The sequence below is a fragment of the Lactuca serriola genome, chromosome 6 (assembly GCF_051521515.1).
Source record: "Lactuca serriola cultivar US96UC23 chromosome 6, Lser_US96UC23_V15, whole genome shotgun sequence".
In the NCBI taxonomy this organism is placed as follows: domain Eukaryota; kingdom Viridiplantae; phylum Streptophyta; class Magnoliopsida; order Asterales; family Asteraceae; genus Lactuca; species Lactuca serriola.
This window is the reverse complement of record NC_136413.1, coordinates 146,026,151-146,049,963: the sequence shown is the minus strand read 5'-3', so window position 1 is coordinate 146,049,963 and position 23,813 is coordinate 146,026,151. Positions and strand designations below refer to the sequence as shown.

Below are 23,813 nucleotides of genomic sequence, written 5' to 3'. Positions count from 1 at the left end.
CTTTCCTCTCCCAACCGCAACAATGACAATCGCAGACGACGACCAATGTGTCAACTTTATAGCAAACCAGGCCATGAAGTCATTGACTGTGAATAATCAAGCTGACTACCCTTCCTGCAAGGCTAACCCACGTGATCAGTCTCGCCAAGCTCATCTGGTTCAATCTGGTTCATCTTCTACTGTTTTAGATCCCTCCTGGTACTTTGATACAGGAGCAACTGATCATGTCACTCCGGATGTGAACAAACTTCATGGTGCTACTGAATATACAGGAGATGATAAACTCCAAGTTTGCAATGGTAAAAACCTTTTTATTTCTCATATGGGCTCATGTAAATTGCATCACCTGAAACTTCCTAATGTTCTTGTTGTTCCAAAACTTACCAAAAACCTTCTTAGTATCTCTAAATTAACTCATGACAATAATGATTTTGTGGAATTTTGGCCTACTTACTGTGCTGTCTTCAGGGTCAAACCATGCTCCGCGGGGACACTAAGCATGGCTTATATCGCATTCCTCACTCCAACAACAATAAGCAGCCTTCTGTCATGGCTCTCTCTGGTGTTCGAACATCTCTTTATGGCTGGCATCAACGACTTGCTCGCCCACACGAACAACTTTTGCGTCATTTAGTTTCTTTGTTTAAGCTTCATGTTGTGTCCAATAAATTCTCGAATGTTTGTGAATCATGTCAATTAGCAAAGAGTCATCGCCTCCCTCTCCCCACTTCTCGCATTGCATCACAAACACCATTTGAGTTGATTTATTCTGATGTTTGGGGGCCATCACCCTTCTTGTCTATGAATGGAAATTGGTTTTTTGTTTTATTTATCGATGACTGCATAAGATACGTATGGATTTATTTTTTATCTCATAAATCTCAAGTGTTCTCTACATTTTTGCATTTCAAAACTATGGTTAAAACTCAATTTCATAGTGACATCAAGAGTCTGCAATCTGATTGGGGTGGTGAATTTAAAAATGTTTCTCATTTTCATAGAGCATCGAATCTCCTGCCCATACACTTAGGAACAAAATGGTGCAATTAAGAGACGCAACCGTATAATTGTTGAAAAAGGCCTTAATCTATTAGCCCAGTCTTCCCTCCCTCATGGGTTTTGGGAACACGCCTTCAAAACTGCTACTTATCTCCATAAACGCACCATTACTCTCCCTATCATAAATTGTATCACAAACCTCCCCAATATGATTTCGTCAAAACGTTTGGCTGCTTATGCTATCCTTTTCTTCGACCCTACAACAAGAATAAGCTCACTTACCGAACTTTACCTTGTATTTTTCTCGGGTACAGTACGTCTCATAAGGGGTACATTTGTTTTCATCAACCTACTTCCCGCGTCTATGTATCACGCCATGTTGTCTTCAATGAAGAGGTTTTTCCATATACAAACATCTCATCTATCTCACCTTCTATTCCTCCTCCACCTCCTTCATCTACTTCCACTGGCCTTTTAGCACACACAACCTCTCTACCAACAACACCTCCACCTACTTCCCCACAGACACCCTCACCTCCATCATCGTCATCTCCTACTCCAACTGTATCTACACCCTCCCACCAACAATCCACCATCAGCTCTCGATCTAAGCAAAAACAACCCTCCACATCTCATTATCATGCAGCTGATCACAATACTCACCCAATGCAAACCAGAGCTCGCACCAACTCATTAAAACCAAAAACCTTCACCACATCCATCATATCCTCCGATCCTGAATTTGAACCCAAATCTTTTACTCAAGGTGTCAAACATCCTTGTTGGCATCAAGCCATGCAACTTGAACATGATGCCCTTATGCGAAATAAAACATGGTCTTTAGTCCCTTGTCCTACTAATGTAAATCTTATTGGTTGTAAGTGGATACATAGGATAAAGAGACGATCGGATGGAAAAATTGAAAGACATAAAGCCCGTTTGGTAGCTCAAGGCTTTAATCAAGAAGTTGATGTTGACTATTTCGAGACCTTCAGTCCAGTTATTAAGCCAACAACAATCCGTTTAGTTCTCTCCCTAGCTTTATCAAAAGGTTGATGTCTCCGTCAACTCGACATCAACAACCACGGGGGTTTGAAGATCCATCCAAGCCCAATCATGTTTGTCGCTTACACAAGGCTATTTACGGGTTAAAACAAGCCCCACGGGCTTGGTTTACTAAACTCAAAAATTATCTTGTGACTCATGGGTTTAGGGCTTGCCAATCAGACACATCCTTGTTCGTTCATTGTTCTCCCACATCTGTCATTTATATTCTCATGTATGTGGATGATTTAATAATCACAGGGTCAAAAGCAGATCAAATTCAGCGATTCATCAATCAACTTCATCAGGTGTTTACACTTAAAGATCTAGGAGATCTAAATTTCTTCCTGGGGATACAAATTTCTAAAGACTCGAAGGGCATCAATTTGTCTCAAGAAAAATACATTGATGATATCTTGCATCGCACAAATATGACTGAAGCATCCCATGTTACAACACCTGCTGATCCACAATCTTCCCTTCATCGCCAAGGTGATCTTTTTCATGATCCTAAAATGTTTAGACAAGTGGTCGGTTCACTGCAATATGCTACCATTACTCGTCCCGACATAACATATGCAGTTAATCGTGTCTGCCAATTTATGCACTCCCTAACCAATATATATCATTTTTATTTGTTGTTATTTAAGAAAGGTAACATATAATTATTATGAATTAAATTATCTTAAACTATAACAAAAAAATATATATCTGTTTTTATTAAGTTATGAATTAAATTATCTTAAACTAGATCATAACTTAATAATAACATATAATTATTATGAATTAAATTATCTTAAACTATAACAAAAAAATAATCATAACTTATTATTAAGTTATGAATTAAATTATCTTAAACTAGATTTAGAAGAGAAACCCTAAAAAATATATATCATTTTTATTTGTTGTTATTTAAGAAAGGTAACATATAATTATTATGAATTAAATTATCTTAAACTATAACAAAAAAATCTCAGGCTACTAGATGTGAGCAACATGTTATCACGCCCAAAAGGTGTCACGTCATCATCCTACTCATACTTTGGTGTTATAACACCCAATGTGAAAATAGACAACACTAACAAGAGATAACACCTCTTATTTTCTATATTTTTTATTTTTTGATTTTTTAATTTCTGTTTTTCCTATTTGTTTTTTATTTATGTCATAATATTTAAAATTATCATATAAACTAAATCATAACTTAATAATAACATTTAAAAACTAAAAATAAAATTCCAATAAATCTTAAATTAAAAATAACATTAAAAAATTATAACAAATGACAAAAACATTTAAAAACCTAAAAAACAATAAAAGATGAGAAAGATTACATTTTTTCCCTAAATGTGTGGTTCCGTAGGCGAATACTCCGTAATGTTTCTGTAGCACCTGGTTCTTGGTACGTATTTTTTTGTTAAATACCTTGCATTTTGGCCTTGAACTTGGCGAGTTGAAGGTCCAACTTGCCGAGTAGAAGCGAGAAGGGACACAGGACTTAAGCGATGGACTCGGCGAGTAGACCTTGTTTGGACAAAAACCCTAATCCGAGGGTTTGCACCCTATTTAAACACCTTAACTCGGCCTCCTTAGTCCCATTTGCTCCCAGAAGACCCCCATAGCAAACCCTAGCCGTTATTGAAGCAATCTAAGGCATTTGGAGTGACTTTGGTGCTTTTGCGATCCAATGAGGGAATCAAAAGCTTGAAGGAACAAGAAGAGGCTAAAGGGATCCGAGTTTGTGCACCATTTTCAGCTCATTGAAGGTAAAAAGCATGTACATTGCTCTTCCATTTTCTAGATCCCATTTTGTGAAGTTTTAGGGCTTTTCTAAGCCATTTTGGTCACCAACCATGATTGCAAGCATGGTTTGGAATTGATGTTTCGGATCTAGGCCCTTAGAGGGGTTACAAGGCAGAAAGAAGTGGCTCTTGCACTCAAAGAAGCCCCCATGCTTTGAGAGGGCTTGTTTAAGGACCTTTTAAGCTCAAAGTCCCATGCAAGCACGTAAAGGTTGTAACTTTACGTGCTAGATCGATTGTAGAAGCATAGATCTATCTTTTGATCAAAGGTTGTACGTCAGAAATCGAAGATTCAGTGAGTGGTTGTGACCAACTCGACGAGTTCGTTGTTGGACTCGGCGAGTCCAAGGTTATGTCCCATATCAGTTGAGGGTCATAAGGACCCAATTGAGTGTGGAAAGGTTTTAAGGGGGTCCCAGGGAGTGACCCAACGTTCTGGACTAAGCCATTGTTCTGGAAATTCATGGGACTCGGCGAGTGCATGAACAGACTCGACGAGTCCAAGGCAATCTTCTTAAGGATGAAGATGAACTCGACGAGTTGTTCATATGTGACATCCCCAAAATCACGGCCAGAAAAGACCAGTTTGTTTATGCTTTGTTTAAAGATCAAAGTAACATTTTAAATAAAAGTGTTGCGGAATTTGTCCCAAAACAAAATATGATAAAGATTTATCAAAAGCATTTCCATAGAAATGTATTTCATTAAAAGACTTGGGATGTCATGTTTGTACAGATCAAAAGCATAAACAGTACATGGTGGTTGTCGAGGCCAACACAAATAATAACCCTAAATATTACACACTAAAATAGTGTATAGTGGTAAAGGGATCGAATCCACGGAGATTGGTTCAATTTATAACTCTATGAAAAATCTCTTTGTAAAAATACTTGTAAAATGACAATAAAAATAAAATGGGGGGTTTTGTTGTTTTGAAATACTTGAAACAAACTAGAATTAACTATGATTTAAATAGACAAATGCAACAAAAATAAGAGTTTGATGTAAAATCAATGAGGGAAAGATGGTTGACTTAAAGTTTCCTCACTTTGACTTTTGATGAACATATCATTAGAATCCAATGGTGCAATACTTTGATTTAAATCCTTAATTTGGCTATAGTAATCCAAGGAGCTTGAGATTACCTAGACTTTTCTTAATTGTTGAAATGGCTAGAGAAGCTCACAACAATTTCCTTAGTCAAAGTCACTAATTCCAAATAGCATGTAATTAGTGAAAGTCAACTAGCATTAAGAACCAAAAAGTCACCAAATCCAAGAGGGGTCAAATGCTTTCACCACCATGTTGGAGGAAATGTTTTTATGATTGTGTGAAGCAAAAACAACACAAAAATCATTTGTTGCTTGTTAATTTGAGGATCCTTTACTTAATCAAGAAATTAGCCAACTAATCACCACAAACACATTTAAACTCATGAACTAAAACATACAAGTAGTGATAAGATGTTAAAACACAAAACATTCCCATAAAGATTTAAGAACATGTTCATGGGTTCTTCAACATTCAACAAAAGTTCAAAGGATTAACCAAAAGTCAACCAAGATTAGTTTAGCCAAGCATGGCTAAACCCAAAGAAACAAAGTTAGAGAAATTTGTACCAAACATTAAGCAAGAATCAAGAGGTAAAAATATGATGTTCTTCAAGGGTTCTTGGCCTTCAAAAGTCTCCAAAACTCCAGAGAGAATCTTCAAAAATCGGATGTCCAAGAGTCTCCAAAAGATGGGCACCAACCTTCCTCAAATAGCTCAAAAGAAGAATTTCCGAAACTGCCCCTGCAGGAGGTTGCGCGACCCGCGTGCTGTTGCGCGGGTGGGTTGCGCGGGTGGTCCCTGAATGTAGCATCTTTGAGGTTTTGGGCCTCCATAGCTTAGCCCACTTGGCCCAGTGCGAGCCCAATCAGCTCCTAGCCCATTTTTCTTCAAGTTTTCTTCAATTTAAGCCCAATTTGGCTTCTCCAAATGATTCATAGCTCGTAAACTCGCCCGATTAATAATCTATGCATGCTTGAATACACTCCCGCATCTTGCAAATTTAAATGTTTATTTCTCTCCAAGCCTTCAAATAATCATCAAGCACGCTCCATGCATCATCTCCACAATCACCAAGCCTAACATCCTTTTTGTCTACCAAATCTCATCGCTTCCCATACGTCCCGAACACTCCTGCTCCGCTAGACCCGAAAACCTGCAATTATGCTCACAAGATTCGAAAGTACCCGAAATAGTCATAAAATAACAAAAGGGAAAATATGCATGGAAATTATCTAAATTATGAATGAAATATGCTAAAATAAACTATAAAAAGAAGTAAACAAAACTAACTATCAGTACAATATAAGCCTTACTACATTATTTCATATCTACAGGCCTATATCCGTAATCCCTCGTCCAAACATCATATCTATGCTCAAGCGCCACTACCTGTAATACATAAAACTGAGTGGGTCAGGCTTGGGAGCCTGGTGAGCACATAGGGTTTTCAACCCACAATAAATAAGTTTATTAATTTCATCGATCAACAATAACCCGATTACCCGTTCCCGTTATCCTTACTTTACGTCCCTAAACACCTATCATAAGGGACCTAACCTAAGGATCATCATCGTGACGGACACTACTGCTAAGGGGATTCCTCAGCAATAAATGTCCTAAAGGCAACCATGTGGGGGATGGAGTACACCGGTGAACACATCGTTCACAAACACCTACAGGTTGCGAGCCTGCTAGTGTTCCACTGGATTGTCTAGAAGAGTCTGTGGTCGTCATCCATACTCCGCTAGATGACAGAATCAACAACATCAACATCGAGGCCTCTCATCATTTTATCACACATCACCTATTACATCTACCCATGTTTTACCCCAACATTTTCGTAGATATAAAGTACATATACAGTTTAAATCATTGAAAACATGTATAACAATGTTCATCCAGCATAGATAGCAAGTATTTCAGATAATATGCACACATAGCACGTAATTTATATAAAATACTTCATATCTATGTGTAAGCTAAAAGTAACTATGCACTCACCTGAAAGGTGGTGACTCAACACTCGGACAGCGCTTCGATACTCTCAAAACGATTTTCCTTCGATAAAACCTAGTATCGATACCACTAGGGTTTAGTCTAACGATAACCGCGACAAATTAATTATCTGACTATTATTATTATTATATAAGCGTTAATAACACTCAATATAACCCATAATAATAGCCCAAATAATTATTTTAAGGAACTAATAACATTCCTATAATTATTTGAAAGCTATATTAAAAATTGCGTAAGCGTAGCACACTTACAGCGAATTTTATTGAAAACCGAAACTTAATTGGAGCAACGTTTCGAAACCGAAAGACTCCTTTTTCTCGGGACTCCGGGAGCCTCAGGGCTTCCCTAGGGTGCTAGGGGGTTTTTCCTAGGGTTTAGGGGGTTAAAATGGGCTAGAGAGAGAAAGTAATTTAGAGAGAGAGTGAGTTTTGGTGTGAAAATGAGGGATGCCTTCGGACCCCTTTTATAGGCACGAAGCTTGGACATTACGCTGGGCGTACCGAGGAGCTACGTTGGGCGTAGTCTCAGATATGGTTGCCAGCTCGCACCAACTGGCTCGCACTCGGACTCTGAAGGGATAAGAGCAAAGGTACGCGGGGCGTACAGATTTCGGACGCGGGGCGTAAGCGAGGGGTGGCGTGTCATCATCCGAAGCGAGGACCGTGTTCAGCAAGCGACGGTCAGGATCTTGCCACGTCATCGTTTTAGCATCAGATTTTGCAATTTCACTTTCCAACTTTAAAAATTCGTAACTTTCACGTACGACCTCCGTTTTCGACGTTCTTTAAATCCACGCGAAGGTGGGAACGTACTCTACAACTTTCGTTTAGACTTCGTCGGCTGATTTTGACTCGATTTTAAGTTTTATATTATTAACTGGCCGGGATAGGATTGGTCCGTTAACTCCTCGTAACTTCTTCATCCGACATCCGTTTTCGCCCATCTTTTTCTCATTACGCTACTCTCAACGAGATCTTCGATTCTCGTTTAGGTCGCGTCGGCTAAAAATCACTCGATCTAATATTCGAATTTTGGGCTGTACACTACTAACTCGAAACTTCGAAAAATCATAACTTCTTCATACGAAGTCAGATTTGGGCGTTCTTTTTATCGATGTTCTTAGTTTAACATATTCTACGACTTTCGTTTAGATCGCTAAGGCTAAATCTCGCTCTATCGTAAATTCACTATTCACGCTTTCCGGTATCGTGTCGGTTCTGTCGCGAAACTTCGACGGGTCATAACTTCTTCGTTATAACTCGGATTTCGGCGTTCCTTATATCCCCGAAATCCTTGTTTCGACCACTACAACTTTATATAAAGATATCGGGCTTATCTCACACTTTTATTTTGACGCTTATTTTCATTCTTTATTAATTATACATTTATAATTAAATAATAAACACATAAACACACATAATTCACATAGTACTCAAATATTTCATCTTTATTACTTCAAAAAGAGTTACAATAGTTGACCTAGACTATTACATTGACAAAACAGCTTAGCCCTGAAACCCGGGCATTACATCATACAACTCGGCGAGTCAAGGACAGGACCTATGTATCAGTTGATGATGAACTCGACGAGTTGTTCATACAACTCGGCGAGTCAGATGAGGATTCAATCGATGTTCATTTAGAAGGAAAACTCGTCGAGTCATCTCCTAACTCGACGAGTAGAGACGGGTATGAGGTCTAATGGAAGGATATGGACTCAGCGAGTTGGCGAGCCAACTCGGCGAGTCAGGTCAACTAGAAGTTGACTTTGACTTTGACTTGGTCAGGGGTAAAATGGTCATTTACCCTAAGAATAGTTAGCAGTGTATAACTATGTGTTTTGTGGGAATTTTAGCCGGAGGATTTCCGGAGCAGCAGCGGCAACAGTCAGAGGATTCTCATACAGTTCAGCAGCTACTACAAGGTGAGTTACCTTCCAGTAGCGGTGGGTCTATGGCCATAATGTCGGCCCACCAATAGGGACCGTATGTTGGATGTTTGTCTTTGTGATATTCATCTGTGTTGCTGCTACCTGATATGTTATATGCTAGCGTGACATGATATGTGATAGTGATAGAGTTCGGTTGTTAGGACCGAAGGGTAGGTTAGGCACCCCAGATATGCCTAACAGTATGTTATGATATGTTTAGCTGCTAGCATGATATGTTATATGAGATAGAGGTAGTAGGAGGGGGAATAGTCCCTGAGATTCGGTTGTTAGGACCGAAGGGTAGGTCGGACACCCCATATATGTCTGACAATAGATTATGCTATGATATATGTGATAGTAGTAGTAGGGGGTGAAATAGTCCCCGAGGTTCGGTTGTTAGGACCGAAGGGTAGTCAGCACCCCAGAATGGCTCGACATGGGTCGGTCAACGCCCCAGAATGGCTTGACGCGGTAGGACGGCACCCCATAATGGCCGCATGGGTAGGTCGGCACCCCAGAATGGCAATACGGGTACGTAGCACCCTAGAATGGCCGTACCGGGTAGGTCGGGCACCCCAGAAATGTCTGGCAGTATGTATGTGATGTGATTGTATGGTATGTGGTACGATGGGGGAACTCACTAAGCTTCATGCTTACAGTTTTCAGTTTTGGTTTCAGGTACCTCTTCAGCAAAGGGGAAGGAGCTGGCGTGGTAGCGGCGCATCATACACACGCTCTTTGTTTTCCGCACTATGAGATATTTTGGTATTTGTACTCTAACATTATTACGTTTTTCGATTCGGTTTTCAGATACGAGACATGTTTTTATTAAATGATATGATCGGATGATATTTTGTTACAAATGTTTTGCAAATCACTTAATCAAAAATGAAATTTTTGGACGTGAAAATTGAGTCGTTACAGTTTCATCATTTATCTTCAGTCACCATGTTATGCATTATGATACATGCATACATAATATCTCGTAGAGTGTCCAAGTAATATGGTCGTGCCACATGTTCAATTATGTGTCATTTTGTTTTCAGAACTCTAAAAGCATGTTCCACGTCCTTACGTGTTCCTTCTTGTCTTCTCTTGAAACTTTTGTCTCTTGGTTTTATCGGGTGTCAAACGTCTTCACAAATGTGGAATATGATGAATATATTCCATCCGTGAGGTAATACCCAAACTTATATTCATTTTCATTCACTGTGAAATGAGCATCTGGTGCCTTTCCTGGCAAAAGTTCCTGAAATATTGGTGACCGATGAAGAACGTTTACGTCGTTGTTAGAACCCGTAACTCTGAAAAAAGCATGACAAATCCATAAGTCTTGTGAAGCAACAGCCTCTAATGCCAATGAAGACGATCCAAGATGACCACTTGTGTATTGACATTTCCACGCCACAGGACAAATTCTCCATATCTACTTTATGCAATCAATGCTTCCAAGCATACCCGAAAAACCATTTCGTTCTTCATGTGCCACATATAGTTGTTGCATGTCATTCAATGAAGGTTTGCGCAAATATTTGTCACCAAAGGTTTTGACAACACCTCTTGCCAATCTATACAAAATTTCTTGTGCAGTTCGCTCCGACATTTTCGTATAGTCATCAATAGAATCGGACGGCTCCCCCATAGTCATAAGCTTGATTGCAGCAACACATTTTTTCAACCCTGTAAAACCAGGTTTACCTCTCGCACCATACCTCATTTGGAAAAATTCATACCTAAACATATATTTAATTTTTAAATAATGTGTACTTATGTTATCTAAAAAACAATTATCTAAAAAATGTATTTACGATACCTGTTTTCCAATGCATTGGCTATCCTTTGAAACACATTTTTCCGCAAACGAAACCTTATTTTGAAATTGCTAGGTTGGTAGACACAATTATTCACAAGATAATCGTGTACTAGATGTCTATGCTCTTCTACACGATCTCTGTTTGACACCGCACACCTTGTCAGTAGTGGAGCTGGCTCTGGCAATATCATGTCCGTAGAATATCGACACATCATACTCATGAAGATATCATCATCGCCGTTATCATCATTGTATGGATGGAACGGATCAAAATAATCCATTTTTTAGATAAAATATGTGTATTTATAGTAGACATAAATGAGTATTTTTTTGTGGTGTTTATGAACGTTTTTAAACGGTCTAAAATATGACCGTTTGAGAAAATTTCAAGCCAAAGTCTATGTTCCCTAACGTTAACAAGAACACCACTAAAGCCATAACACCAACAACACCACCTAGGGGCGGTGTTTCTAGCGTTACGATGTCGTTTTTTGGTTGCCACCTCGGATTAACGGATACTCCCGTTACCCGTAACGAGTGGTCTTATTAGCCACGTTCAATATAAAATTATGTCAAACAAAAATGTAATTTTCATGAGATACAACCGTAACCATGGCCGACTTAGCCCATGTGCAATATGTGCATAGGAACAGGGCCCAAACTTTTGAGGGGCCCAATTTTTTTTAGTATATACAATTTGCAGCTGGCAGCCCAATAATTTGGTAGAAAAGAATGGAACGAAACAAAGGCATGAAACAGAAGCCGATAGCATAATTTAGTCGATCAATTTCGTTTGTTCACAAAAAAAGCGATCAACAAGGGTAAACGTCTAGACAGCAACTCAATCAACGACTCAACGATTCAACAAGGGTAGACGTCTTGACGATCAGGTAAGATACTAAGATTTATGAGAATTGAGAAATTAAGGATTATCAGCCAATCATGTAGGATTATCAAGTTTATAGTTGTCAATTGCATACTTGAATGATTCATACTTTCATAGATTATCTGTTTAATTGAATATTGAATGAATTTAATATTTTATTATTGGTTTATCTACTATAGAAATCAATTTAATAGAATAGTGAATGAATATATATTAGTTTACTAGTTGTGAGACCCATATAATATACGGGTTGATTAAAACAAAATGTTAAGTACGAACGATTAAATAGAAATTTTATTTGAATTTGAAATTGAAATAAGTGAAAATTATGAGAAAAAAACATGCAAAGAATAAATTAATTAAAATTATGTGTTTAATGTGTACTAAACGGGTTAATTATAAAAAAATATTAAACATAAAGGTTTAAACTATAAATTTATTTAGAATTGAATTTGAAATTTAAAATTTGATAGTGATTATGGTAGGTTTAATTTATGGAAAGTAAATTAATGATATATTGAAAATGAAAATTAAAGTAATGACAATGACAAGTGGAAAATAAATATATATCAAATTATGACAAAATGACATGTGGCTAATCTTATGAGAGAATGACATGTGACAAAGTCATTTTCATTTATTAAAGTAGATAAGATTCATAGAAATCAGTTTAGTAGTTTAAATTATAAGTTTATGTTTATTGTAAATTTTTTTATCAAATTATGTTTATTGCATTTGCTTGAATGTTGAAAGTTGAAACTAATGAACTTGTAGTGATTAAGTCTAAACAACCATCCGGTTACCAAAAACGTAAAAAGAGAAAACTAGATGAAGAAAAGAGAAAGGTCGATGTCAGTGCTCTAGATAAGTTTATCCATAGACAACCTATTGAAGAGCACATTGAAGAACATGATGAAGAGCACATTGAAGTGCATGTTGAAAAGCACATTGAAGATCAAGAGCATGTAGAAGTAGAAGAGACAGAAAAGGATGAGCCTGTTAAAGAGCTTGTTGATATATATGATCCAAGAAGGTGGGAAAAACTTAATTATGATGAAATTAAAATTTTGGTTGGGAAAGGTCCTAAAAGAGATAATAGTATTATGTATGGTCCCTATGATAAATTTGGTAGACGATTTTCTGCAACTTTATATACAAGAACTTTATCAAATTTGGAGAAGTGTGATATAAAATGGTTAGTATATTCGAAAGAGCTAGATAGGGTATTTTGTTTTTGTTGTAAAGTGTTTAGAAAAGGGATTCCGAAAGGTAAATTGGATGGTGGAGGTTATGCATATTGGCACCATGTTACCACTAGGTTTAAAGAACACGAAATTTCATTGAATCATCTTACAAATAGGAATAAGTGGTTTGACATGCGTAAAAGATTGAACTTGAACGAAACAATTGATAAAGTTCAACATGAGTAGTTCAAGAAAGAAATAAATTACTGGAAACAAGTGCTTTTAAGAATTATTGCAGCGGTGAAGTTTCTTGCTAAACATAATTTAGCATTTCGTGGATCCAATGAAAAGTTGTATAAAAAAGGTAACTATAAATTGTATTTTTTTTGTTCCAGTTCCACCAAAAATATTTTTGTTAATTATGATGACTGATTCCACTTCTTATTTGATAATTGTATTTAACAGGTAATGGAATTTTTTTGGGTTTCATTGAAATGTTGGAAGAGTTTGACTCGGTTATCAAAGAGCATGTGCGATGCATCACAAGTGAAGGGCTTCATGTGCATTATCTTGGCCACCTAATCCAAAACGAACTAATATCTTTGCTAGCTGAAGAAATTAAAAAAGAACTTGTCAAGAAGATAAAGGAAGCAAAGTACTACTCAATCATACTTGATTGTACTCCTGATTCAAGTCACCAAGAACAGATGACTATAATAGTGAGGTATTTAAAGTTATCATATAATTTTGTTACTATCGAGGAATCCTTTTTAGGTTTTTTGAATGTTGATGATACCTCCGGAAAAGGATTATTTGATATTACACTTGAGGAGTTAAAGTCTCTTAGTCTTCAAATTGATGATATGCGTGGTCAAGGCTATGATAACGGAGCAAACATGAAAGAAAACACCAAGGAGTGCAAAAGAGATTTTTAGATATAAATCCTAGAGCATTTTACACTCCTTGTGGTTGTCATTCTCTTAATCTAACATTATGTGATATGGCTAACAAGTGTGTTAAAGGAAAGAACTTTTTTAGATTCATCCAACGTATTTATATTATCTTTGCAAATTCTACTAAGAGGTGGGAAATTTTGAAAGATAATGTTAAATCATGGAGTCTTAAGTCATTATGTCAAACTCGTTGGGAAAGCCGGGTTGAGAGTGTAAAGGCTATTAAAATGCAACTTGTTGATGTACGTGAAGCTTTACTTCAAGTTGGAGAAAAAGATAATGATGCTGCAATTGCAAGTGAAGCAACTTCACTAGCAAAAAAAGAACTTAGTGACTTTGAATTTGTGGTATCAATTGTGTTTGGTATGAAGTACTAAATCATGTGAATATTGTGAGTAAGAAGTTACAATCAATGGATATGCATCTTGATAATGCTATTACAAAAATAAACAAATTGATTGGGTACTTCAAGGATTATAGAGAGAATGGTTTTTCAAAAGCGATTGTTGAAACTAAGGAAATTGCTGTTGAAATGGGTATTGATCCAATATTTCCACAAAAGCATTCGATTGAAAGGAAAAAAGGTTTGATGAGAGCTCAAGTAGCGAAGAAGTTTCATTTACACCTAAAGAGAATTTCAAAGTCAACTATTTCTTATACATTGTTGATCAAGCTATTTCTTCTCTTGAGACAAGATTTGAACAATTCAAAGAGTATGATAAAGTTTTTGGTTTTTTATTTACACATAATTTGAGGGGAATTGAAGATAAAGATCTTAAGTTATATTGTTATCGTCTTGAAAAAGCACTCAAGTTTGAAGAAAGATCGGATATTGATGCCGAAAAACTTTATACAGAGTTGAAATTATTTGAGACATTGGAAACCAATGAATTTAGCAACCCTATAGATGTTTTGAAGTTTTTGAAAGAACTTGATTATTTCCCAAATGCAAGCATTGCATATAGAATATTGTTGACTATTCCAATAACGGTCGCATCTGCAGAAAAGAGTTTTTCCAAATTGAAATTTGTGAAATCTTACTTACGCTCCACAATGACTCAAGAAAGACTTAGCGGTTTGGCGATGATATCTATCGAGAACGAAATCTTAGTGAATATAGACTACGAACAGTTGATTAACCAATTTGCAATCAAGAATGCTAGGAGAGCTTCAAGGATTGTCGGTTAGCTGTTAGGATATGTTATTAGTCATTAAAATACTATGATTTTGCTATGTTTATTACTATAAGGTTTATCGTCATTTTAATAAAAAAATTAGTTTACGTAATTTAATTCCTTACATTGTTACACGTTAAGGTCTAAGGGCCTTTTTTATCCGTTTCGTCTTGGGCATTTGAATCCTTAGAATCGGCCTTGCCGTCAACATTAAAGTAACTAGGTGAATCGAGATGTATTATGTAGGATAACAATTAAGTTAAAATATGTTAAAATTTACAATTTTCCTATATTTTTATGTCATTTTCCATATCTTTATCAGAGACTTTTATAAACATGCATTTGTCAATGAAATTGACTAAACAATAGTTTAGTTAATCTTTTAAGACACGATATTTTGTGTAATGTATCCGATAGTAAAAAACGATATTAATATTATGGTAAAGATAATAAAATTGATATCTTCTATTAAGAATATATGCCTAAAAGTTATTTTATAATGGAGGAAAAACAATGACATTTTAAAGCAAAAACAAAAGTTGTTGAATATGTCATTTGTTTATGTTTGATTGAAATAAAAAGTTATATTTGAAGGTTGATAAAACTTAAACGATGTTAACGATATATTCTAATACACCAAACTTTATATATTTAAAGTTCTGATATAAAATGAGTTAAGTTGTTCAAATTATAAAATGGTAATAATAAATGAAATAATAATAATAAAAATAATATAAACAAAGGATATATCTTAACTATCTTAAGTATATTATAAAGCATGTTTAACTTTTATTGAAATTTAAGAGGCACATTATTGATAACTTAATGTATAAATCTGTTATGCACAAACCACTCATCTTTTTATTAAAAAAACTAATTATGATGAAAAATAATCAATAAAAATATTTAAGGAAAGAAATATCATTTATTTTTTTTTCTTTTTTAACGTGGGCATGATGTTTGCCTAAAGGTTGAGCACGAAAATTTCTAACATATCAGCCATAAAATTTATAGCCGTTGAAACAATCAAATAAAACTTTCTGAATTAAAAAAATCATTCATTGAAACAGTAATAATTGTCGTCACCGCTTTGTGCGTATATATATATATATATATATATATATATATATATATATATATATATATATATATATATATATATAGATAAACCAATTAAGTGTCATAAGACCCAATAAACATCAGAAGTTAAAAACTCTTGAGTTATAGAGTTTTTAATTGGTTAAAAATACATTTAAGTTATAGTAGTTATTAAATAAGTTGAAAAAAATTATAGGTTTAAAAAGAATATGGTGCTAACAACTTGATTTCTACTACAGACATATATATAGATATATGTATACAAAATAAAATATTTATAAGTGTATATGTGCTTATTTTATTACTTTAGATTAGCATCTTCATGAGTAGTTTATATTTGTTTATAGATGACAATATTTGATAAATATAATTGAGTTATTTTTAGTTGTTATATTTTCATGATTTTTGATTGTTATACATATATGTTGATTGTTTTATTTTGTTTTACATTATTCATTAAGCTTAAGATTTTGTTATTTATATATATACTAATTTTAAAGGTCCACTTGAACAGTTCTTCCTTGTTATTGGTTGTAATTTTTTTTCATTTTAATTTTTTAATTTATATAGATTGGACAACTTATGAACGGTAATCTATAATTTTTCCACCGACTTCGCAAACGAATAACACGTGTATTTACCCTAAAATCGATTGGATGGAACGTGTCCTGCTCTATCTTCCGATGGCTGTCCACCCACCGCCATCACTTCTGGAAACAAATTTATCTCCAAAAGGCACCGATCGATCAGACAACGACCCTCACTGTACACCGTCTTCCTCTAACATTCAGGTCTCTTCTTTTTCACACCTATGTCGGTTTTGCTTTTCTAAACTTCTTCTGATTCCACCCTTCGTCGTCGATGTCTTAGAATGTGGGTGTATAAAGGAGCAACTACATGAAAGAGAAAAGGCTATAATGGAATTGTTATCGATCGAACCCTAAATGGCCTACCTCTAGATGATTGAAGTTTGCTCAAGATCAGATACTACTAAGAGAATCCTCAATTCGTCCCCTCTAATGGTTTTCATCTTCTCTTTTGCCCAAAGATTTGAATTCTTGCTTCCTATTCCATGTTCAGTTTGCAAAATCGCATCTAGGTCAAGAGAACCACATGTTGGGTTTGCACTTTTGCCTCTATCATCATATAGCTACTCAAAATTTCTTCTCCAATTAACGGTGCATATGAGGGGTCTTTACACTGTTCCTCAAAAAATCCCAAATTTGAGCGGAGAAGCAGACGACTGCCATGGATGATTCCAAGATAAAGAACTCAAACTCTTCGTCGACAGTTGCCAATCTGACCCTTCAATCCTCCATACACCATCTCTACGTTTCTTTAAAACCTTTCTCCAGAGGTATAATCACCTCAATTATTTATTATGATACCATTTTCAAAAAAAAAGTTGTCAACTTAAAGCTTACTTATGAGCGATTAGTATCCTTTTGAGTATATTGACCTGTTCATTTATTTGTTTTCAGCCTCGGTGCCAACATCCCACCAACATCAACATGAGTAAGCCCCACAATTTTGATTTTATAACGCATTTGAAGTAATTTTGTGTTCCTTTGTCACAGTCCTATATCATTTTGCATAGAGGAATAAGCAAATTAGTTGAGGTGTTTCAGTATCCGACAGTAAGGAGTATTTTGGTGTGCATTTGAACTGATGATTGTGATTTAAGCCATATTCTGATAATTTTGGCCAAAAATAGTTAGATTTAGATACTATAGTATAAATTGGCTATAAGAGAAGAGATTATTGAGCTCATCTTATTAGCATATGTGGGTTTTAATGTATCTTCTCTTGCTAGAAGGGAGACCTCTCGATTGAAGTTACAAATGAAAATCATGATCTTGCACAAACACTAAAGTCAAAGGTTATTTTTCTTAGGCTTTGTTTTCAACCAAAATCCAAATGAGTAAAACTCTCATTCAACTTAACCACACTCAAACAAGTATTTGATTATCTTTTTTTTACCTTTTAATTTTTTACATTTTTAAGTAGAACCATCCATTCTAGACATTTTTAATGACCAACTTGGTTGTCTAATGACGTTGGTAAATAACGGGTCTACTACGTTTCAAAACTGGCTAACTAAAATGTGTTGATAACAAAAAACACTAAATTTTTCGAATAACTTCAATTATGTTTAGATTTACCTTGGAATTTTCATTTAAAATTTACCACTTTCAACAAAATTACAATGTTAAAAGTAGTTGGTGATAGAAGGAGTTAAAATTATAACTGGCTTTGGGATGTACTAATACTAGAAAGGGTAAAACATAATTTTCTTAAAATAATATTCATCATCAGTTGTAATTACATGTTGTGCCGATAGTGTTAGGTTAAGTGTTTAGAAAATTTCAATTATTTTAAGTAACAATTAATAGATTGAATAAGGGCATGTAGGTAATTTTACTCTATTTTGACATCTGTTATGTTTCAGATAGCAAGGACTTGATAATTCTAAAATTATAATTTGATCATTGGATTTTTGCAAGTTGATGATTGTACTGATTTTTCTCGGTTTTTGCCTAAGGGTAAGGTGGTAAACTTAAAAATTGCACCCGAAAACTGTTTTTATATTAATAAAATTCAAATTTTAAATTTTTAGGACCATATTGCCCCTGCATATTTTTTTTATTAGTAAAATTAATTTTTTACACCCGCTGCACTGTTTTTATATTAAAAAAATTATATTCTGACAGTTTTTGGACGATATTGCCTCTGAACATTGTTTTTCATATTAATAAAAAACAATTTATGTAGTTGTAGGACAATATTGCCCCTGCACCTTGTTTTAACATTAAAAAATATATATAGAGGCTTTTTTAGAACCGTTAGGTTTGGTAAGGAAAAGTGGAAATGTGGGTATGATACATTTTATTTTTCTAAATAGATGAAACAACCGTTGTGAGTCACAATTACATATTTCATTCATGTTATATTCCTCACGTAATTGATTCATTGATTGAGGGCCATAATGGGAATTTCATATATACATGTAGCGAGATGAGCAAGGCTCCTTAGATATAGAGATTAGTGACACAATCGACAAGAAGGAAAGGATTGGGAAGCCCAAATCAGAGGCTTCAGATTACCATATTGTTGCATAAACACCTCGATATGTAGGGATTCTTTTTAAGAGAGTTAGAAGTTGATGTAACCTTTTTTTTATGTAACGTTTTCTTAAGTCAACTTTTTAGTTAAGATAATGTTGTTTCCTCTTCATGTTATATTACATTAATATTACCATTTTTTCGATTATGTCAAATAGTGGAGAACATGTGGATGATGTCTAACTATTTAATATAAAGAAAAATCTTCACGGGGAAAATAAATTGTCCCTGTTTTCCTTGCACAACGTTGTACGTTTTCGTGAAAATAACCCACCAAATATCGAAAAAAAAATCTGACCCGTGCAACGCGCGGCCTCTTCCCTAGTTTGTACTATTTTATATATGTTTTTAACATTTGTAACGTCACAAAACTCATAGAAATTTTTTCATTTAAAATAATAAACATCCAATGTATTTTTCATAGAAGATCATCATTGTCAATAATGTTTCCAAAAGGACATCAAAGTGTCAAATATAAATGTGAATCTCTAGTAGATATGATGCAATCATGTCGTACCCTTCTCTTTCGAACTGGAAGTACCTGAAAATGTTAAACCACAAAACTGTAAACACAAAGCTTAGTGAGTTTTCCCCTAAAATATCACATATCATATAAATGGGCCCAGCCCAACACATAACTAAATGCACCCAACCCAACATACATAAATGGGCCCAACCCAGCATAATCATGGGCCTAACCCAACCTACTTGATAATGGGCCCAACCCAGCATGTATAATAATTGGTCTATCCCATCATACAAATGGGCCCAGCCCAACATAAATAATTATGTGCCCAACCTAACAAAACATGCAGGAGTCACAAAGTTAATTAGCACAATCTAATGGGCCGACATTAGTGCCTTCGACCCATAAGTACAGTAAGAAGACTCACCTCAATCTGTTGTCAGAAAAACGAATCATACACTTGAGCTACCTAAACTGAAACTCCCCGCACTGAATAACATACCGTAAACCCTAATTAGAATTATGTAACAACCCCATACACGAGTCTTGGTTCCGATTGACCTACATGAGTAAAAGACCATTTTACCCTTCTATAGTTAGGTACCACCCATCAAGACCTAACATCCAAAAAAGACCAAAAATTGGACTTCTAGGGTTACGCCATGCGTACGCGTCCTCTACGCACCGCGTAGAGTCTGCTGATGGAAAACGGGGCCAAATCAAGCTATGCGCTACGTAGTTAAGATTACGCCCTGCGTAATCTAGTTGTTTGCCAATTTTCTTATTAAGACCTTAATATCTTGAGACCAAACATCCAAATCTCATATATGAACCTCATGAATGTGTTAAATGATAAAGTCACAACCTTTATGCATTTGCATGGCTACAAGGAGTACAAAACCAAACCCTAAGTCTTAATCATGATCCAAAAGCTCAATAGATCCAGCATGGTTGAATGGGAGTGACCAAGATCCCATTTTTTTGGTTCATAAAGCTCAGAATGGTGAGAGAAATTCTTCATGAGTCTTGGAATTGTTCAAAATCCCTAGATCCAAGATTAAGGGACAAAAACTCATACAAAGTACCACAAGATAAATCTAACAAAAGGATCAACAAGGTTTAGACTTTATACCTTCTTGAAGATGTTGAAGAATAGTAGAGTCTGGATCTACAAGCTATGGACTCCAAGCACACCTTCCAAGTTCTCCTTCTTCACTAAAAACACACCAAAAATCACACAAAGGCCTAAAACTCTCACAAATAGGGTTAAGGTTTCAAGAGGACCAATGGAGAGGGTGGAGATTGATGGTAAGAAGGGCATCAAAGAGATTAAGGTCCTTAAATAGGGTCCAAGACTCCAAAATTAGGGTTTTCACCCTGCACGGTATGTCCTGCATAACTTGAGTACGCCCTGCATATTGCATTAAGTCATGCGTCCAAGTTAATGAGTTACGCCCTACGTAACTCGGTAACTATGCCCCGCGTACAAAGAATATTTAAAAAATAAGTAAACTTAATTAATTTAAGGAAATGTACATAGGAACTAGGTGTTGCAACTCTCCCCCACTGGAATCAGACTTCGTCCTCGAAGTCCGCTGCTGAAAATAAGTTCGGGTAATGCCTCTTTATCTCCTCCTCAAGCTCCCATGTCCACTCTTATCCCTTCTGATGTTGCCATTGCACTTTCACCAGGTTCAACACTTTGTTGTGCATGGTCTTTGTCTTCCTTTCGAGAATCATAATCAGTCTCTTTATGTAGTTTAGGCGCTCATCAACTTGAATGTCATCCAAGGGAGCCACTACTGAATCATCAGCTAAACACTTCCTCAATTGAGAGACATAGAAAGTGTTGTGGATCTGACTAAGCTCATCCAGTAGGTCCAATCGATATGCAACCTTGCCCACTCGAGTAATAATCATGAAGGGTCTAATAAACCGGGGGCCTAACTTGACTAGCCTTTGGAATCGAATGACACCTTTCCAATGTGACGCCTTCAAAAGAACCAGATCTCCAACCTAGAACTCAAGGTCCGATCGTCGCCGGTCGTATAGCTCTTTAGGAAACTATGCGCAGTTCGCAGCTGATCACGTACCTGTCGAACAACTTTGTAGTCTTGAGTATTACGTCAGTACTCCCCACAAGTCGATACTTGAGATTGCCTCAACAAACATGGGTCTGAAATCTCCTCCCATAAAGCATCTCAAAGGGTAGCCGATTGATACTGGTGTGGTAGCTATTGTTGTATGAGAACTCGACCATTAGTGTAACACCCAATTTAAGGTATTTTCATTTTGATCCTTTGGTATAAATATAGTTTGAAATTTTGGTCCCTAGGGGGTTAAATGAAAATTTAGGATGGAGCATGTATGTTGGGCGTACGTGGTCAGGGGCAAAACCTAATTTTTAGAGTTTAGACCCTATTTAAGCATCATTATGGAGCTTGAGGTTGCCCCCTCGTCAGCCTCCTTACCCTAGAAGATATCCCACGAAACCATATCCCTCTTTTGGGAGTTCTTGAGCCTTATTGTGATGTTTTCGGGTGGTTTCTTGGTGGTGAAGGAAGTTCTTTGAAGAAGGAGTGGTGCATTTAAGCCCTTGGATCCAGATTCCACACCTTCTTGTGCATCTTTAGAAGGTATCAAGTTCATACCTTGGGGTTCTTTGTTCTAGATCTCATTATGTCCTTGTTTATGCACTTATTTGTCCCAAAACCTTGGTCTTATGGAGTATAGACTACTCCATACCATTTGAGTTGTCCTTCTGAACATTTTGGAGTGCACAGAGTCATAAAAACCAGATATTGAGGGTTAAAGTTCACCCATGCTTGAGTGTTAGCCTTTTTATGAAGTTTTGGACCCAGGGTTTAGTGTTGGGTCCCATTAAGACATGAAAGTGAGTAAAGTTGCCAACTTTATGGAGTAAGACCTTATTAGATGTAGATATGAGGTTTGGACATTAAAGTCTTAATGGATTAAGACATTTGAATAGGAATTGGGGCTCTGACCAGTACGTTGGGCGTACTTTTGAGTACGTTGTGCGTACCGGGTCTGAAGCTCGTTTGTGGTTAACCTGGGTACGCGTGTAACAACGTAAATTTCCAAAACAATTTTTCATTTTTAAAACACCCTTTTATTCACAAGATAATATCAAAACATAATGTATCCACTGTTATCATAACAAAATCACATCCCAGAATCTCAAAACGTAAACCTTATGAGTGTGTACGGATCATGTCAGCGCCTTCCCGTGATCCTCGCTAGTACCTGAAACATATAACACAACAGCTGTAAGCATAAATGCTTAGTGAGTTCCCCAAAATACAACATACAACACATACGCCACTCGAGGCTACAATACGACCCTCCGGTCGATGTGTCTCAGCGGGACCCTCCAGTCCCGTAGCTCGTTGGACCCTCTGGTCTGGTCATAGCTCGTCAGACCCTTCGGTCCAGTTTGTATCGTTGGACCCTTCGGTCTGGTCTATATCGTTGGGCCCTCCAGCCCGGTCTATACAACACATAACATACATATAACACAATACACATAATCTCATACATACACATAGCATACAAGACCCTCCGGTCTACACATAAATACCACTCTAGGTAATGTATAGTGAGAAGACTCACCTTGGGTATCTTGGGTAATCTCGCACACGAAAACACTGATCTAGCCCCCGCCTAATCACATAAACAGTACCCTCAAATAAATAATGGCTCTCAAAGGCTAGATTAAATCCCTTCCTACAATCCCATAGAAGGGTAAAAGACCATTTTACCCCTCCCTGACCCAAAAGTCCAAACGTTGACCAAAACCCTAAAAGTCAACGAAAGTCAACAGGGGGCAGTATGCAGCGTGTACCATCTCTGTACGTGGGGCATACGTCGGTGATCCATAATCGGGGTCTCAACCTCTTATGCTGCGCGTTCTTAGAGTTACGCCCCGCGTAAGTCTCGGTTTCAGCCTTTCTTGGATTTTGGTCTTAAACGGTTAAGACATAAACTCAAACTCCAAATTTGACTTCTCTAAGGCCACTTAATCCATAAAGTCGAGACCTTTAAGCCTTTGCATGGCTGTAAAGGTTCCTAATCACTCTAAAACCTTTCCTTTTTCCTCATAAAGTCTAGATCTCATGCATGGCTCAATATTCACGTCCAAGATTGGATTTTTATGAACATACAACTCATATTACCCTGAAATATGGAAGATCTAGGCCTATGGAGACCATTTGCTCATAAAGTCTCCACCTTGGGACCAAAAACCCTAAA

At 36.3% G+C, this 23,813-nt stretch overlaps 2 protein-coding genes across 2 annotated transcripts; one reads left to right on the top strand and one right to left on the bottom strand.

Moving 5' to 3' along the window:
* Positions 1-9,964: 9,964 nt before the first annotated feature.
* On the bottom strand, positions 9,965-10,941 carry LOC145060236 (uncharacterized). Its single transcript, XM_079007941.1, has 3 exons — positions 10,661-10,941; positions 10,278-10,580; positions 9,965-10,151 (listed from the first exon to the last, which is right to left on the bottom strand). The coding sequence occupies exons 1-3, from the start codon at positions 10,939-10,941 to the stop codon at positions 9,965-9,967; spliced, it is 771 nt and encodes a 256-aa protein (XP_078864067.1).
* A 3,154-nt stretch (positions 10,942-14,095) lies between these two features.
* LOC145060235 (uncharacterized) lies at positions 14,096-14,871 on the top strand. The gene is made up of 2 exons (XM_079007940.1): positions 14,096-14,267; positions 14,357-14,871. Exons 1-2 carry the CDS (start codon positions 14,096-14,098, stop codon positions 14,869-14,871), a joined length of 687 nt encoding a protein of 228 aa, XP_078864066.1.
* Positions 14,872-23,813: the final 8,942 nt, after the last annotated feature.